The sequence below is a fragment of the Carassius gibelio genome, chromosome B6 (genome assembly GCF_023724105.1).
Source record: "Carassius gibelio isolate Cgi1373 ecotype wild population from Czech Republic chromosome B6, carGib1.2-hapl.c, whole genome shotgun sequence".
Lineage (NCBI taxonomy): Eukaryota > Metazoa > Chordata > Actinopteri > Cypriniformes > Cyprinidae > Carassius > Carassius gibelio.
This window is the reverse complement of record NC_068401.1, coordinates 20,266,062-20,283,579: the sequence shown is the minus strand read 5'-3', so window position 1 is coordinate 20,283,579 and position 17,518 is coordinate 20,266,062. Positions and strand designations below refer to the sequence as shown.

The 17,518-nt window shown below is 38.3% G+C and overlaps 1 protein-coding gene across 1 annotated transcript; it reads right to left on the bottom strand.

Annotated features, from left to right (window-relative positions):
• Positions 1 to 14,560: 14,560 nt before the first annotated feature.
• Positions 14,561 to 17,153, bottom strand: LOC127960073 (potassium voltage-gated channel subfamily S member 2-like). The gene is made up of 2 exons (XM_052559623.1): positions 16,069 to 17,153; positions 14,561 to 15,046 (listed from the first exon to the last, which is right to left on the bottom strand). The coding sequence occupies exons 1-2, from the start codon at positions 17,071 to 17,073 to the stop codon at positions 14,561 to 14,563; spliced, it is 1,491 nt and encodes a 496-aa protein (XP_052415583.1). The 5' UTR covers positions 17,074 to 17,153.
• Positions 17,154 to 17,518: the final 365 nt, after the last annotated feature.

The window sequence follows — 17,518 nt, the reverse complement described above, 5'->3', positions numbered from 1 at the left end:
CACATTATTCTACCACTGGATGGTAATGCTAACGGCTAACCTTTGAGGCTAGTGGCTTTAGTATAGACTTCAATGTAAATGCAATGGTTTCGTTAGCTTAGCGACACCGCGGAGTTTGTGCGCTGCGCGTGCACAGTTCAGAGTTGCTCCGGAAGTATGTTAAGGCTTCCGGGTCACGGTCGTCACTATGGCAACCAAAACACATTCTAGTGGATTAGCACATGAATCGTTGCATTGTTGCAAATACAGTTAAGCATGTTACATGAAATGTCGGCTCATTTCAACACTGTACAAATAACAACACCGCCTTTCAGTTGGTTTTGTGATGTGGCACTTAAACTCTCAGATTGCATTCACTTTGTGAACGGATACAAATGGGCAAACATTGTTCTCTAATGTTTAACGTTAACTTAGGGGAGTCGAATATCAAATTTGATTTGGCAGTGGAACACGCACTGGCAATCAAACTATATGAAATATGAATACGGGGGCTTTGATAAATAGATTGAGGAACACGCTCAAAACTATTCTTTATTCACCGATTTATATCCCTTTTGAAACACTAACAGTTTAGCTCCGTTCAGCAAACAGTGACTGAGATAGCGTTTGAGACACTGGAACTCGCAGTGAAATCAAATCAGCTATAAAACAAGGCATTACACAAATGAGGAACACGCTCAATTTCTACCTTATTGTACGATCTCAGATGTTTACTTTTAAGTTCACTTACTGCTGTTAACATTGTCTCCTCTAGCTCCTTTCATTCAAGCGGGAGGGCGTGCGCTGCTTACGTCACGGGTCACACAAACACACTCACGTCTCACTATCTTCTCATCTTCCATTCCTTTAGCAAAATCAAAGATTAAATAACTTGGTTTATGCTCACAATTTAGATTAAACTGCCCGCATTCTCCACCATTCATGTAAGGGAAACAGGTCAATTTAGCTCAAAGGGAATCATTTAAGATTTTAAAGGGAATTTGAACAGAATCACTGTTTCACGGCTGTTCACGGAGACGCGCCTGCGGTTCAGTGAACGAGCCGTTTAACATCAAATCTGCGCTGGATACTAATATCCAAACTATAGTGAAAACACTATCAATTAGCACAGTAACAAGATCGGCAGTTTAAGACATTAACTTGTAAGCACAAAACACAATATACTTCTCTTTTCAATATATATAAGGCTTTATTAGATAAATCTAAGACATATAAACTAATCTAACACATAAACGCACGCACTCACACATTCACACAAGTTGCAGGAAGATCAACAGTTAGGAAAAGATGAGTTTAAGAGAATGGAAATATGGAGTCCCAAGTTTACAGCAATACGTTAAATTGCATAGACATGAACAACCATCAATCACGTAATTAGCGCTCGCATTGAGTTCCTCAATGGGGTTAAAATTATATTAGATACACCAGCACAACAAATATCTGGGAATACGTTGCCTTTGTTTGCTGTGAAAGGGACTCCCGTTGAAAGGGGTATCCCGGTGTCGCTGATTGGCTGGAAGTTCAGTTGGCTGAAGTGACGTCTTGGGGAGCCCGTGCTTGGGCGTTGGCTGAAGCTGGAGTTGTGTGGCTGGTTTGAGTTCAAACGCGCAGACGAGGTCGACGTTACAAAACTTAACTCAGAACACGAAACTCTCAAACGGAAAAGAAAAGAAATAAAGTTTGACGAGACTAGGTTGTGTTCCTTCTCATCGTGGCATAGTAGCAGCAGGCAGGCCGAAGCACGCAGGAACCGCGCTCAAACAGTGATGACTAAACCGCATGGCTACAAGCTACAAGCTAGCAGAAGCATAGCTAGAGACTAGAAACAGACATGGCTAATAGCAGCAGCAAGGGACTAAAAGCAGACTAAAAGCAAGGCATGACTGATAGCACAAGCAATGCTAGAACTAAAAGCAAAATTTCATGGTGTCCAAAGTATTTAAACTTCCTTGTTGGCCACCCCTCAAATGTTGCCTTGACCAATCAGATATGGTCTTGGGTCTGGGGTATCATAAATCATTTGTTTATCTTACCAAGCATGTGGTTCTTGCCTCACAGGGTCTAATTTTGGACATGATTCCTATAACATGATTATGATATATTTTACAAATAAATGATTGTCAGGACAACATCAAGCAAGAAAATTCGATTATATCAATACTAGACATTACTATGTATCCTATAGTTATCAAAAGACATACACAATAAGTGATTATACATGATAGTCAAATGTGTGGGTTACACATAAATGAATATGGAGTTAAGCAATGGAACGGTTCATTTATAAGTCTTTTTGAGTTCATTCTGGTCCATATATAATGTACAAAAAGCAGTTTCTTTTGCCATTCTCTGGCAAAGGGACTTTTCTGTGGAGACAAAGGTTTAAAGCCCTTCCCCCTTAGGAATTTCAGTCTGGTTCTGCTGGCTGGGGGGAAGTCAATGCAAGTATTTAACTTGATCTCCTGGGTTTACATGTGATGTCCAGCGTTGCATTTCAATCACGAACAATAAATTTGACAATGTCTTCTTCGAATTAAAATTGTCAATAATTGTTCTATTGGTGTTAATGTTGAAAGCTGTTGTGTGAACAAGTTGGTTGGTTGGTTATCTTGCTTGGTTCTTGTGGCACTAGAACTGATTTATGACTTCCTGAGGAGTTCTGCTCTCGTTTCAATGCACTCAGCTCTGATAGACTCTTTGATTTGTCTGGTTCGAATCACTTCTGCTACAACCTTCACCCACTCACACATTCATATACACACCTGGTTTACTCGGTACACCTGTTTTGCATCCGCTCACTCACTCAGACACACACAGCTGATTCCCATTTGTTCACCCACATATATTCTCCTCTCTCCCACCACTCGGCCTGCCTGGATTAATTGTACTTGCAAATGTTGATCTGTGTTTCTTTAGTGTTTGTTCCTCGAGTTGTGTGTGGCTTCCTAGTGATCGTGTTTATGCCAGTTTTGTTTTGCCTTGTTGGCCTTTTTGTTCTTTTTATAATAAAGTGTCTCTTCCCTGCATTTGGACCCAGTATTTGCTCTTTCCACGGTGCTGTCCCTACCGCGCCGTGACAGAATCCAGGCAGCAAAGATGGGTCCAGCAGGGAGGATCCTCGATGTCCGCCTGGGAGTTTGGAGTATCGAGGATTATGCTTGGGACTTTGTGGGGTCGGCTCGGCAGTCAGCGACAGAGAAGACCTGTCTAATGGTCTTCTTCTGGGGAGGACTGGCCGAGCCCTTTAAATCTTCCATGCCATACTGGCACCCCGACGAGACGCTGGAGGACTATCTGAACCTGGCTCTGGAGTTGAGTGGCTCAGCTGTCAGGGTGGGGGTGCTGACCCAGGAAGTTCCCAGCGAGGCGGCGGGTGCCGTTCACAAGTCCCCAGTGGATGCGGGGCTTGCCGCTCACGAGTCCCTCGAGGAGGAGGCGCAGGGTGCCGCTCACGAGTCCCCCGAGGAGGAGGCGGCGGGTGCCGCTCATGAGTCCCTCGAGGAGGAGGCGCAGGGTGCCGTCCACAAGTCCCTCGAGGAGGAGGCGGCGGGTGCCACTTCCATTCTCCCGGACTCATCACCTTCACCCACTCACACATTCATTTACACACCTGGTTCACTCGGTACACCTGTTTTACATCCGCTCACTCACTCAGACACACACAGCTGATTCCCATTTGTTCACCCACATATATTCTCCTCTCTCCCACCACTCGGCCTGCCTGGATTAATTGTACTTGCAAATGTTGATCTGTGTTTCTTTAGTGTTTGTTCCTCGAGTTGTGTGTGGTTTCCTAGTGATCGTGTTTATGCCAGTTTTGTTTTGCCTTGTTGGCCTTTTTGTTCTTTTTATAATAAAGTGTCTCTTCCCTGCATTTGGACCCAGAATTTGCTCTTTCCACGGCGCTGTCCCTACAGCGCCGTGACACCTTCAAACATACAACTTAATTTTTGAAACTTTGTCCATGTTTAGCATGGGAATCCTTTAACAGTGTAAAAAACTCAGTATGCATGAAATAGCATTTCACCCCCCCCCCTTTCACAGTCAATTTAACCCAGCTGTTTAACACATGGTTTAGCTTGTTTTGGTGTGTTTGGTTAACTTTAGATCTAAAATGAGTGAGACACTGGCCTGTCTGTACTGGAGTTGAAGAGCCTTTGTGTAACAAAAGCAGATTTTGCAGCTGTATGGGAGGGTTAAGACTGAGATTGTATGCCAGTAGCCCTTATCTAAGTCAAGTTTCTAAATGAAAAGTAGCAGATGCCACCCTATCTATTCAGTCCTCCAAATGAGGAAAAGGAAAGGGAATCTTTTTAACTGCATTGACCTTTCTATAGAAAGTGCAGAAAGAAGTCATGTCATTAGTCTTCGGAACAAAGAGCCAGCCCTGTTAAAAAAAAAACGGCATATGATGGTTATGTAGGTTTTAAATATATTACATTACATTACATTTATTCATTTAGCAGACGCTTTTATCCAAAGCGACTTACAGATGAAGACAGTGGAAGCAATCAAAAACAACAAAAAGAGCAATGATATATATAAGTGCTATAACAATTCTCAGTTAGGGTAACACAGTACACGTAGCATGGGATTTTAAATAATATAATAAATAAAAAGAAAACGGATATAATAAAAAATAAAAAAGAATAGAACAAGCTAGTTAGAGGTCTTTACACATACACACACACACACACACACACACACACACATACAATTGCATAATAAATGAAAAGAAAATAGAATACAAAAAGATTAGAAAGGTAGTTAGATTTTTTTTTTTTTTAAAGAATATAATTAGAATAGTGAGTGTTAAAGTTAGAGGGTCAAATAAAGATGGAAGAGATGTGTTCAAGCTGATTCTTGAAGATGGCTAAGGACTCAGCTGCTCGGATTGAGTTGGGGAGGTCCTTCCACCAGGAGGGAACATTTAATTTAAAAGTCCGTAAAAGTGACTTTGTGCTTCTTTGGGATAGCACAATCAAGCGACGTTCACTTGCAGAATGCAAGCTTCTAGAGGGCACATAAGCCTGAATTAACAAATTTAGGTAAATGGGTGCAGAGCCAATGGTAGTTTTGTAGGCAAACATCGATGCCTTGAATTTTATGCGAGCAGCTATTGGAAGCCAGTGCAAATTGATAAACAGAGGTGTGAAGTGTATTCTTTTTGGCTCATTAAAAATTAATCTTGCTGCCGCGTTCTGAATTAATTGTAAAGATTTTATAGAATTGGCTGGAAGACCTGCCAAGAGGACATTGCAATAATCCAGCCTGGACAGAACAAGAGCTTGAACAAGGAGTTGTGCAGCATGTTCCAAAAGAAAGGGCTTGATCTTCTTGATGTTGAATAAAGCAAATCTGCAGGATCAGACAGTTTTAGCAATGTGGTCTGAGAAAGTCAGCTGATCATCAATCATAACTCCAAGGCTTCTAGCTGTTTTTGAATGAGTTATGGTTGATGTGCCTAACTTGATGGTGAAATTGTGATGAAACGATAGGTTTGCTGGAATCACAAGCAGTTCTGTCTTGGCAAGGTTGAGTTGAAGGTGATGGTCCATCATCCAGGAAGAAATGTCTGTTAGACAAGCTGAGATTCGAATAGCTACCGTCGGATCCTCAGGATGGAATGAGAGGTAGAGTTGAGTGTCATCAGCATAGCAGTGGTATGAAAAGCCATGTTTCTGAACTACAGAACCTAATGATGCCATGTAGACAGAGAAGAGAAGTGGTCCAAGAACTGAGCCCTGAGCCACCCCAGTAGTTAGATGTTGAGATCTGGACACCTCACATCTCCAAGATACTTTGAAGGACCTGTCTGATAGGTAAGACTCAAACCATTGAAGTGTGGTTCCTGAGATGCCATTTGCCAGTAGGGTTGATAGGAGGATCTGGTGGTTAACCATGTCGAAAGCAGCGGACAGATCAAGCAGGATAAGTTGTGAAGACTTAGAGCTTCAAAAACCGAGAGCAAGGCCGTCTCAGTTGAATGTCCACTTTTGAAGCCAGATTGGTTGCTGTCAAGGAGATTGTTGTGTGTGAGAAATGTAGAGACTTGTTTGAACACAGCTCGTTCAAGTGTTTTTGCAATGAAAGGAAAAAGGGAAACTGGTATGTAGTTCTCTAAAAGAAATGGGTTGAGGTTGGGTTTCTTAAGCAGTGGAGTTATACGTGCCTGTCTAAATGATGAGGGGAAAACACCAGTGTGGAGGGAAGTGTTGATGTTGTGAGTGAGTGCAGGTACAACTGAAGGAGTAATGGCTTGAAGGAGATGAGATGGAATAGGATCAAGCGGGCAAGTAGTAGGGTGATTAGAAAGGATGAGTTTTGAGACTTCTGCCTCAGAGAGTGAAGAGAAGGATGTAAATGAATGTAAGTTTGCTGGTGATAAGAGCTTGACTGATTGTGGTGTGGAAAATTGTGCACTAATGTGTTTAATTTTATTAATGAAAAACGTTGCAAAGTCATCAGCTATTAGAGATGAAGCAGGAGGGGGAGTAAGAGGACAAAGAAGTGAGGAAAATGTTTTAAAAAGCATGAAAGAGTTAGATGAATTGTTCATTTTGTTATGGTAGTATGTCATTTTAGCAGTGGAGACATTAGCAGAGAAAGAAGATAGGAGGGACTGATACACAATAAGGTCAGTAGTATTTTTGGACTTGTGCCACCCCTTTCAGCAGCTCTAAGCTTAGAACGGTGTTCGCGTAGAACATCAGATAACCATAAAAATAAAATATAAATATATATATATATATATATATATATATATATATATATATATATATGTTATTTTAGCATTTTTATATGACACATTATTTGTCGACTTGTGATCTTGTGTATAAACTGCATAATCAGTTTGTTAGTTATCCTTTCCATCTGTTCTCCAGTTGTTTTTGTTTTCATTTCTTCATGAGGCAGCTGCTCATTGTTTTTATACCTCTCTCCCTGTCAGTCTGTCATGTCTTGTGATAACCTTTGTATCCTGAGCTCATGCCATCTCTCTCTGCAGAGGTTTGCTTGAGAGCCATCATTTTCCAGTCTGCTCTGCCTTAGCTTCAAACCTGTCTGGTGAGTAAAGTGTGTGGCTTGATTTGGTAATGTTTCCTTTTTCTCCAACATAGAGTAATGAAACAGTTGTTGAAAAAATATCTGATTATAATGCAGACTTTTTAAATATTTCTGTTTCTGTAGAGAAAAAAAATTGTACAGTAAACTTGTGGAAGCAGGCATTAGGAAAAGCAGGTTCCAATAGAGGACAGTTCAGACTGTGATCCTGATTGTGTTTGGTATTAAAGACCTGGAGCTGAAGCAACAGGAACATGAGACTGGAGCTAGATAGAGGCAGACTGAGATATTAAGCTGGAGAGGTTACATCACAGTGTCCAGGTGCTAAGGTGCTTCCGGTACCTCAGTCTTGCTCTCCCTCTGCTAGTGTTCCTGTTTCAGTTGAGCCAGATTTTGACGTAAGTATTTAAAATTGGTACTGATTTTTTTTTTTTTTTTTTTTTTTTTTTTTTTTGTGAAGGGAAGGTTGATGCATATTACATTGCTTTCGAGTGTATTGTAACTAAATTAAACTTACCATAAGATATATGGTCCAGTGCAATATTGCTGGCAACCCTCATGAAACAAAAATATATTGCAGTATATTGGAAAATATCATGTAATATATTAGGCATATATTCTTATATATATATTTTTTTTTTCCAATATATTGCAATATATTGAAAGCAGCAATCATTTGTATATTTTGCAATATATTATATAATATATGTATCATCAATATATTATTAAATGTATTCAAATATATAAAATATTAGAAAATAAAAAGGGAAAATAATATATTACAATATATCACAATATATTTTAAAGGGGGGGTGAAATGCTCGTTTTCTGTGGGCAGAGCGAAAGAGGCAATGATGTTGACATAGGCATTCTGCAGAGACAGTGTTGGCACCACTGACTGTAGTTATTCAGGTAATTGCGCCCTCATCCAGTGCTCATGGCTTTGGAAAATACATCAGTAGTATATGGTTCTGGGGGTTGTATCTGGTCTGTCTGGACTGACAGTCTAGTCAACAGTTATGTAATGTATGGTCAAGCTCATATATAGTATCACATTTAAGCTTGACCAAAGAGTAGTGGCAGAGTAAAAGGAGATGTCTTTTATCTCCTTCAGAATATCATCTTTCACTTTGTCATACAAGGCTAGAATGTACATTTGTTTGAGGCATATTTGTAAATAATGTTTCTTTTTAAACAGTGTTGAATGGCAGAATTTCTTTGGCTATGCTATCTGTGAACATGCGCCACTTCATGTTACCACTTTCATTCATATTTGCACAGTCAGGCAAAGGCATCCATAATAATTCACTGTCTGGAAGACCTGTCTCCATCTCCCATTGTGTTTTTTGTTCCCTGTTTAAAAGCCGTTGTGGGATATGTTTTAAACCAAATTTTAGGTTAGCTGTATTTACACATTTCTTTGCTTATCTTTCCTGGCAATGCCACTTGAGACCAAATAACTGATTAGACTGAATGGTCACTCTGACTCCATGATCACATCTGAACCATGATACCAATCTTATTTGAATGGTAAAATGTCACTAAGCACTTACAACTGGGCCACATATCTTGCAGAATGGGGCTTTGTTTTTTCTCTTGACCAGTAAGAAAAACTACAAAATTACAAACAAACACAACAAAGCCAACCCTGCCGTAGTGTTTTAAGCACTAGAAACAAGTCCCAAGAGGGTATGGAGGGGGGCCGGGAAGGTTTTAACTTCCTGGCCCCTCTAAGGAACCTGATGACCAGGCCATGCTTACCCATCTAATTCCTTTCTATGGGGCCATGGTTTGCAGCTATTACAAAGTAAATTATGACCCTGGTTGGGCATCTCCGGGGAATCTCACATGAAGAACACCACTCGACAAACAGGCTCCACTTCAAGGCGTAAGCATGTCTCATAGACAGTGTTCTCGCTGAAGTGATGGTGTCCACTTCCTCTTGGGGTAGGTCACCAAGAACCTCCCCGGCCTGTCCAGGGACCAGACATGAAGTTTCCATAGAGTGCCCCGTCTCTGAGTCAGAAGATCCTTCTTCAGAGAAATCCTCCAGGGAAGAGTTGACAGTAGTTCAGGGAACCAGGTCCGACTTGTCGGTTGATGTACGAAAAGGTCGGTGTGTTGTCCGTTCAGACCAGCACGTGATTGCCATATAAAGAAGCACCCTCTGAGATGGTTCAAAGCAAGGCGCACTGTTAACAACTCTAGGCAATTGATATGCCAGTGCAGATGGGGGCCTGTCCATACCCCCGACACTGTGTGCTCATTGTACATGCCCCCCCCCCCCCCCCAGCCATTGGGATCTGTTTAAACCACAGCATGCCTGGAGACCTGTTCCAGGGTCAAACCTGCCCGCAGAAATGTAAGATATGACCACGGAGTGAAGATTTGGTGACAGGCCGGTGTAACTTTGACCCAGTGAGTGCCGTGCTTCCGCGCCAACCTCAGGACTCGGCCACAAAGCCAGTGCTGAAGCAGTCTCATATGCAATAGCCCTAGCCGTGTAAGTGCAGCTGCAGCTACCATATGCCCCAGGAGCTTCTGAAATAGTTTCAGTGGGATTGAAGTGACCGACTGAAAGGGAACTACTGCATGTCCCTTTAAGTATATTAAGTGTTGTCAATTCATACCAATTATTGAACATATTAAAGGTATAAAAATTAAATGAAATATGACAAAAAATAATTAGCTCATTGATTCATATATTTATGCATTTATTTTTTTCATTTTTGCATATTTGATCCTTCATACATTTTTCAATAAATAAATAAAATGTATAAATTATTTTCTCTAAGCACTACACATATATTTCCCCAACCTAAAGTTTACATAGAATAGATGGTGTAGCAGTAGTAACTTGTGAATATTCAGAGCAAAGAAAGAAACAATGGCTGACTGTGAATAAACTGTAAAAACAAGGTGGACTTATAAAAACACTTGTAAAAAGAGATAAGACTTAAAAGAGGTAGAGTGGGTAGAGGAAGCGCAGTAGAAGAAAGGAGTGGAGAGAAGAGCAGGTGAACAAGATGTAGCAGGTTAAATAGAGAGTTAAAGCAGAAAGAGAGGAGATTAGGGAAAGAACAAGTAATGATAACCATTGGCAGATTTGGGGAAAACTGTTCATGATGGAATGGAATATGAGGAGAGCTAAGAAGAAGGAAGAGCAGGGATGTCAAGTTCTGTTCATGGATGCCAACCTTTCAGCAGAGTTTAGCTTTAAACCTATTTAAACAAATTGAACTAGCTAATCAAAGTCTTCAGGATCACTAGAAACTTCCAATCAGGTGTTACTACCAGCAAATGAGACCCTGGACCACAAAACCAGTCAAAAGGGTCTATCTTTTGAAAGTGAGATTGCATTGAGGTACATCTTCTGCTGAATAAATAAGCTTTCCATTGATGTATGGTTTGGTAGGATAGGACAATATTTGGTTTAGATACACCTATTTGAATATCTAGAATATGGGTGCAAAAAATAATAATTATAATCAAAATATAAAATATTGAGAAACTCATTTTTAAAGCTGCCCAAATTAAGTCATTAGCAATGCATATTACTAAGCAAAAATTAAGTTTTGAAATATTTACGATGGGAAATTGACAAAGTATCTTCATGGAACATGATCTTTTAGAATGCGTTTAGATGTGTACCCAAATTCAAAATTTTAAAACAAGTATATTTGTATACAAGTAAACTTAGCATAAAGTACTTGAAGTGCTATATTTTTTATGTGAAAAAGTGCTACTAATGACATAGTAATAGTGTACTTGATTGTACTATATAAAGCCACCATAAATATGTAAGTATATCATATAAAATGTTAACATAATTACAATTGAAATTAATTATTTAATCTATAAAAGTATGTGAGTAATACATTATAAATACATTTTGTATATATTAATTATATACAGGTGCATCTAAAAAAATTGAATATCATGGAAAAGGTCTTTATTTTTGTAATTTAATAAAAAATATATATATAACTTTCTTATATACTAGATTCATTGCACACAAACTGAAATATTTCAAAATATTTTTGTATTAATCTTGATGGTTACAATTTACAGCTTAGTAATAATAAAAAAAAAAATCAGTTTAAATGTAAATATTTTAAATATAATAACATTTAAATATTCAAGCTTGATTCGTTTGATTAATTTTGAGTATAAATACTGGGTACCTTTCGGGCTAGTTTAGAAGATGCAACCACAATTATGAGAAAGACTACTGATTGGCAATGGTCCAGAAGACAATCATCAACACCCTCCACAAGGAGGGTAAGCAACAGAAGGTCATTGGTGAAAGGGCTGGCTGTTCACAGAGAGCTGTATCACAATATATTCACAGAAAGTTAACTAGAAGGAAAAATTGTGGTAGGAAAAGGTGCACAAGCAACAGGGATGACCACAGCCTTGTGGAGATTGTCAGGAAAAGCTGATTCAAGAACTTGGGAGAACTTCACAAGAAGTGGACTGAAGCCGGAGTCAGTGCATCAAGAGTCACCACACTCAGACATCTTCAGGAAAACTATCAGAAGCATTTCACCTGGGGTAAGCAGAAAAAGAACTGGACTGTTACTCAGTGGTTCAAAGTCCTCTTTTCAGATGAAAGTAAATTTAGCATTTCATTTGGAAATCAAGGTCTGGAGTTTGGAGGAAGACTCGAGAGGCACAGAATTCCAAAGTCCAGTGTGAAATGTCAGAAGTCAGTGATTTGGGGTGCATTGATCAAGTCAAAAGTCAATGCAGCCATCTACCAGGAGATTTTGGAGCAGCTTTCATTTGCTGACAAGCTTTATAGAGATGCTGATTTTATTTTGAAGCAGGAATTTATCACCTACCCACAGTGCCAGTACTTTTTTTAATTGATCTTTGAGAAAATATTCAGATTTTTTGAGATACTGAGTTTTTAATTTTCCTAAGCTGTAAAGTATAACCATCTGAATTAATACAGATGCACCTGAATTATTCTAATATTTTAAATAATTAGTAAGTGCATTTTCTATGTATGATGAGTATATTTAAAATGTATGAAAGATGCTTTCAATTGTACTGCAAGTGGTAACTAAATGTATGTATTTATTTATTTTACAGCAAAAGTATGTTGAAAGCACATTTTAATTCATATTCATGGTCTCCAAAAGAACAGCTGAGCTAAGTACACTTAGATGTACTTAAGTTTATCTTAAATAAGTACTAAATAATCAGTTTTGGTATACTAAGTACAAAATTAAAGCACTTTAAGTACATTAAGGAAGTGTACTAAGTGTACTGAAATAAAGTTGTATTTTTTTCAACTGGGAATAGTAAGACAATCTCTGCTAGAAACTTCCAGGTGGGTGTTTTGGAGCTGCTTGGAGCTACTCTCTGCAGGACAGTGACGTGCTCTAGGAGAAGGACTAGACACCCCTGAGGTTCCCTCTACCTTAGAGAATTAAATGAATGACTCTGATTTGTTATGAATCAACTATTCTTCATGGTAGAGCAATGGCCTTTATATGTGTGTGTATATATATATATATATATATATATATATATATATATATATATATATATATATATAAAGGCCATTGTTGCTCTACCATGAAGAATAGTTGATTCATAACAAATCAGAGTCATTCGTTATATTCATATATTGAAAAACTGGTTGTTTAGAGGTACCTTACATCAGCTTCTATGCCATGTTGTCTTAGGACTATACAATACTAAACTGCTATTTTTATTGTAAACCTCTATTTAGCAGAAGAGCATGAACAGCTGAAGCAAAGCTTTACTTGTGGTTTGGGACATCATGCACAGCAAGTGTTAAAACCACTATCACAACCGCAATGCTGAGGTCATGGGTTCCATTTCCAAGAAATGCTAGTATTGCTGAGGTCATGGGTTTGCACTGTCTAAGATGCTAAAAAGTTGGGTTGAGACCTGGTGACTATGTCGGTCATGTGGATAATTTAATTTTCATACTTATCAACCCATCACGTGACCCATATATATATATGATATTGTCTATCAAAAATAGTCTGATACCATTTGCATGGTTTGTTCACCTCTTTTTTCTCTTTCATTTCATATTTTACAAGTCTTTCAAACAGCTGTTTTAAATCAGAATCAATTTACAAACACTGTGAGTCATGGCATGTATCAGAATTAGGCTATTAATCTATTTACTCGCACACGAGCAGCTCTGTTTCATCTCAGAGACACGTTCTGTCTTTGCGCTTGCCAAATTCCACTGTGTAAATAGCCAATCCGTCATGGCACAAGCACAACTGGCTCTTAAAGGGAATGGAAGATAAGACTCTGATTGGTTTATTGCACATTACGCCCAAAAAAACACCCATTACTCATAAAGAGAATAGGGACAACCCATTTAGACCATGCGCCCTGGCGTGCCAACCGTTTTTCCGTTGTCAAATAGCAAAATTGGATTTGGACACACCCTGAGTGCACCTGCGCCGTGTGCTTTACACTTTGCGTTTAGATCATTAAAATAGGGCCCATAGTGTTTGATCATTTAAGGCCAGAAGAAAACCAGACCCCTGCCTGTGTCTGTTTTCTCACAAGGAAGACTTTGAGTGCCTAGAAAAGCACTACATAAATGTAATGAATTCTTGTTATTATTCTTGTTAGTTTCTTCACTACTGTTGTCTGATGGAGATTTGGTTGCTCAGTTGGGGTTTAAAACACAATTACTATATTGTTTCAGAAATTGATTTGACTGCACTAAGGCTATTCAGTCTTAAATTGAGCTGAATAATGATACTATTTTCTTTTGTATAGTTTCCTTTGAAGTAGTTTTTTAACTGATCAACTTTACAAAACTGACAGTCACTGAATTGAATCAACAGTAAACTCACTTGAGCTGAATAATGTCACTATTTGAAACTACGTTATGTAGAGCTTACTTATATTTATAACTAAAGTTTTTCCTAATTGTGCACTTCATAACACTGTCAGTGTTATTTTCCTGTTTATTACTATGAAGCTGCTTTGAAACTATTTGTACTGAATAATGCATTATATAAATATTATATTAATATGAGTTGACTTCAGCATTATTGCTTACATTCCAATTTATAATAAAATAAAATAAAAAACACTGACAGTTGTTGTTCACTGTATTGCATTAAAAGAAAGTTGGATAATATAAAGACTGTCAATATAGTTTTCCCCCAAAATTAATTTTTCATAGTATTTTCATGCTGTGACTGCAGCGGAGCCATGCCAACTTAATAGACTGTCTCATTCTGTTGTTTAATGCTGAGGATAACTCTAGTCTAAAAGCCTCAGAAGGAAAAAAAAAACATCCTTCTGGTTAATAAACACTCTTTCCTCAAAGGGAGATAGTGGACCCAAAGCATAGCAGCAAAATGCCTCCCACAGCATAGTGGAACAACTGGATTGTACAAATTTTCCTTCAATTTGTCCCCCTATTTTCAGCCAGGATATGATGTTTGATATTAGTATATATTCCTTTTCTTGCATAGTGGAGACATCAGACTCTATACGTCAGTGGATGGTCTTCATAGCAAAAGTTGACAACTCCTCTCTCATAATTCACATCTTCATCCTTCTCTTCATCCTCCAAACAGTGGTTATGACCATGTATTGCGCTGTCTTCACTATTACTCTGTTGTCTTATAATAAGCCTCTTGTTGTTGCTGTTTCGCACTGAAGCCTCAAGAGCTTTTTGTTTGCGGTAAAAATGTGAGAACTTGTTAAAAATGATGGTGATGGGTAATGCCACAACTAAGGTACCGCTTAGGATGCAGCCAGATGCTGCAAGCTTTCCTGCCACTGTCACTGGCACTACATCTCCATATCCCACTGTTGTCATACTAACAGTCCCCCACCACCAGCAGGCTGGGATCGTGTCCAAACCAACATCTTCTTCATATTCTGCAGTGTAAGCTATTCCGGAGAACACTGATACGCCGACTGCCAGGTACAGTAATAAGATTCCAACCTCTCTGTAGCTGTGCTACACAAAGAAACAAAAACATGATTTTTGACATGGTAAATATAAGTAGAAGCACTTAAAAGCTATGGAGTTGCCTGAACTGGTTCAGGAATAATTTGTTGTATCCCATTATTTTGTATTTTTTTGTACTCCATTTTTTTAATAATTGGAAGGACTTTCAGGTTTTATAGAATTTTTAATAAAAGGAGGTCAAATATATGCTATTCATGGATTATTTGCTACTGGTGTCATGGATTAATTTTGTTGAATAAAGCATAATAAAAACATTTACAGTTCGTACTAATCAATATGGCAGTGGTTTTCAATCCTGATCCTGGGGACCCACAGAACTGCATCTCCCTTTATATAGCACACCTGATTCAGATGATCAGCCTTATGTTATGATGTTCTACCTGTTTATTGGATTGGCATTTTTGTCTTGATTGTCCATCGGACTGTTTGCCTGTTATCTGACCACTGCCTTTTTGTGCCTACTGTTTTGAATTTATGAAACTGGATAATTGGATCATTGTTGTTTGCTACTGTTGTGAGTGAGAAGTTGGTGGAGTGGTGAGGTTATTTTTATTCCATTTTTTTTTTTTTTTTTTTTTTGTCTAGCCTTACAAAAATTTGTAATTATTTTTATTGTAATCAAGCATTAAACCTAATTGATTTCTTTTTTTTAAAGTAAGGAACATATGTACATAAATTAAATTCTCATATGCCAAGTTTATAGTTTAAATCAGGAGGGCTTTTGGACAATATTAGCTGATAGACTTTGCATGGATGTATGCTTAAAAAATCCACTGGAAATAGTAGATCAACCAGGTATCTTTGGATTCCCATTTCAACAAACTGTATATTGGGACAAATTCATTCTAATCTTGGATATACTTATGGTGAGTATGCATTATTGGGAAGCATAGTGGGTTTTTAAACATACAAAATGTGAATTGCTGGGGGTTTCACTCCAAGTGCAGGTTTGAACACCACTTCAATATACAGCTTGTAAATGCACTTGAACAGTAGCAGTATATTCTCACCCGTAGTGTAGCACCTAGGGACCTTAACCCTGTTGAATGCCTAGCCAACTTCAGCACCCTGAAGATTCTCATCAGCCGCAAAACCTGGACCAGTTTTCCCAAGTTGTCCAGCTCAGACTCACTCCCAATGATGAGATCAAAAAAGACAGTGATGTAAATTGGCATCACTGAGATGATATCAATCAGGTTTAGTGGTAGCAGGAAGAACTTACGATGGTTTGGTGCAAGAAGCATACGTGTTACTACCTCAAAGGTAAACCAGCAGATGCAGAACACTTCTAAAACATGCATAGTTGGGTCTTCGGTTGGATTACCATTTTCATCAAATATCTGGTACTCTGGAGTGCTATTGATACACATGGTGACAATTGATATTAAAACCACACAAATTGAAAGCAAGCTGAAAAGTTTGCTAGGAATTGAATAACCTGGATTTTCCAGGGTTAGCCACAGACACTTTCGAATGTTTCCAAAACGCATTTCCTCAAAGTGCTCGATATCTTTGTTCAGATCAGAAATCTCATCAACTGATGTATCCACACTGCTAACATCACTCTCTTCATCCCATGATTTATGATGTCTCTCTAGTTTACGATCAAGGTAACGGTAACTACAGCAGCTGTCCAGAAAAAATTCACTGATGCCCCAGTACTCTATTTCCTGAGAGAAGGAGAAAATGCACAGCTCTTCCATAATGTGCAGCTTGCCAGTCTGGTAGAAGTGCAGGACATAAGGGAAAAGGCCAGGGTTACGGTCGAAGTAAAACTCTTTCTGTTGAACATCAAAATCATCACAGAGCTGTAGAATGTCCTCTTCTGAGTCACAGGACAAGAGCTGGCCAAGACGCGTGTCTGGAAACTTCTTCAGAATGCTTGAACATAGAGTGTGCCTTAACCCACCCACATTGATGTGTAAAAGGTTGTCCTTCGGATTCAAAAACCACCAAGTGTGTCTTTCCTTCACCATGATCAACCTACACACTGTAATAGAAAAAGAGGACAACATTTGTTTTAGTATAGCTGGATTTCATAATGGGTTCATTCATTTTAACATTAAAAATATTAATATAATTAAAGCACCCTAATTTTTGCCTACTTCCTGAGACATTTAATGCATGCTGATGTTACTGTATATGCATGCCATTCAGCTCAAAAAATAAAATAAAACTTGTGATGTATGAGACTCTCAGCTTAGCCCGTGATTCTTAACATAAAATACATTTAACTCTTTATATTTAAAATGTTATCCTTTTAATAATTTATTTATTATGTTTTTTTTTTTTTTTTGTGTGTTTTTTTTTTACATAGGCCTATAGTAGTGGTGGATGCACAATCATGTACTTTTTACAGTACATATTTCTGTAAAAGTAATGATTAATGGACCATTATTTATAAAATAAAAATTCTTCTTCTTTTTTTTCTTTTTTTTTTTTGATACGTTTGATATTTAT

Coding starts and splice junctions, on each gene's coding strand:
- LOC127960073 (XM_052559623.1), bottom strand. CDS start 17,073: ATGTTGTCCTCTTTTTCTATTACAGTGTGTAGGTTGATCATGGTGAAG. Junction 15,047..16,068: donor CCCTAGGTGCTACACTACGG/GTGAGAATATAC, acceptor TTCTTTGTGTAG/CACAGCTACAGAGAGGTTGG.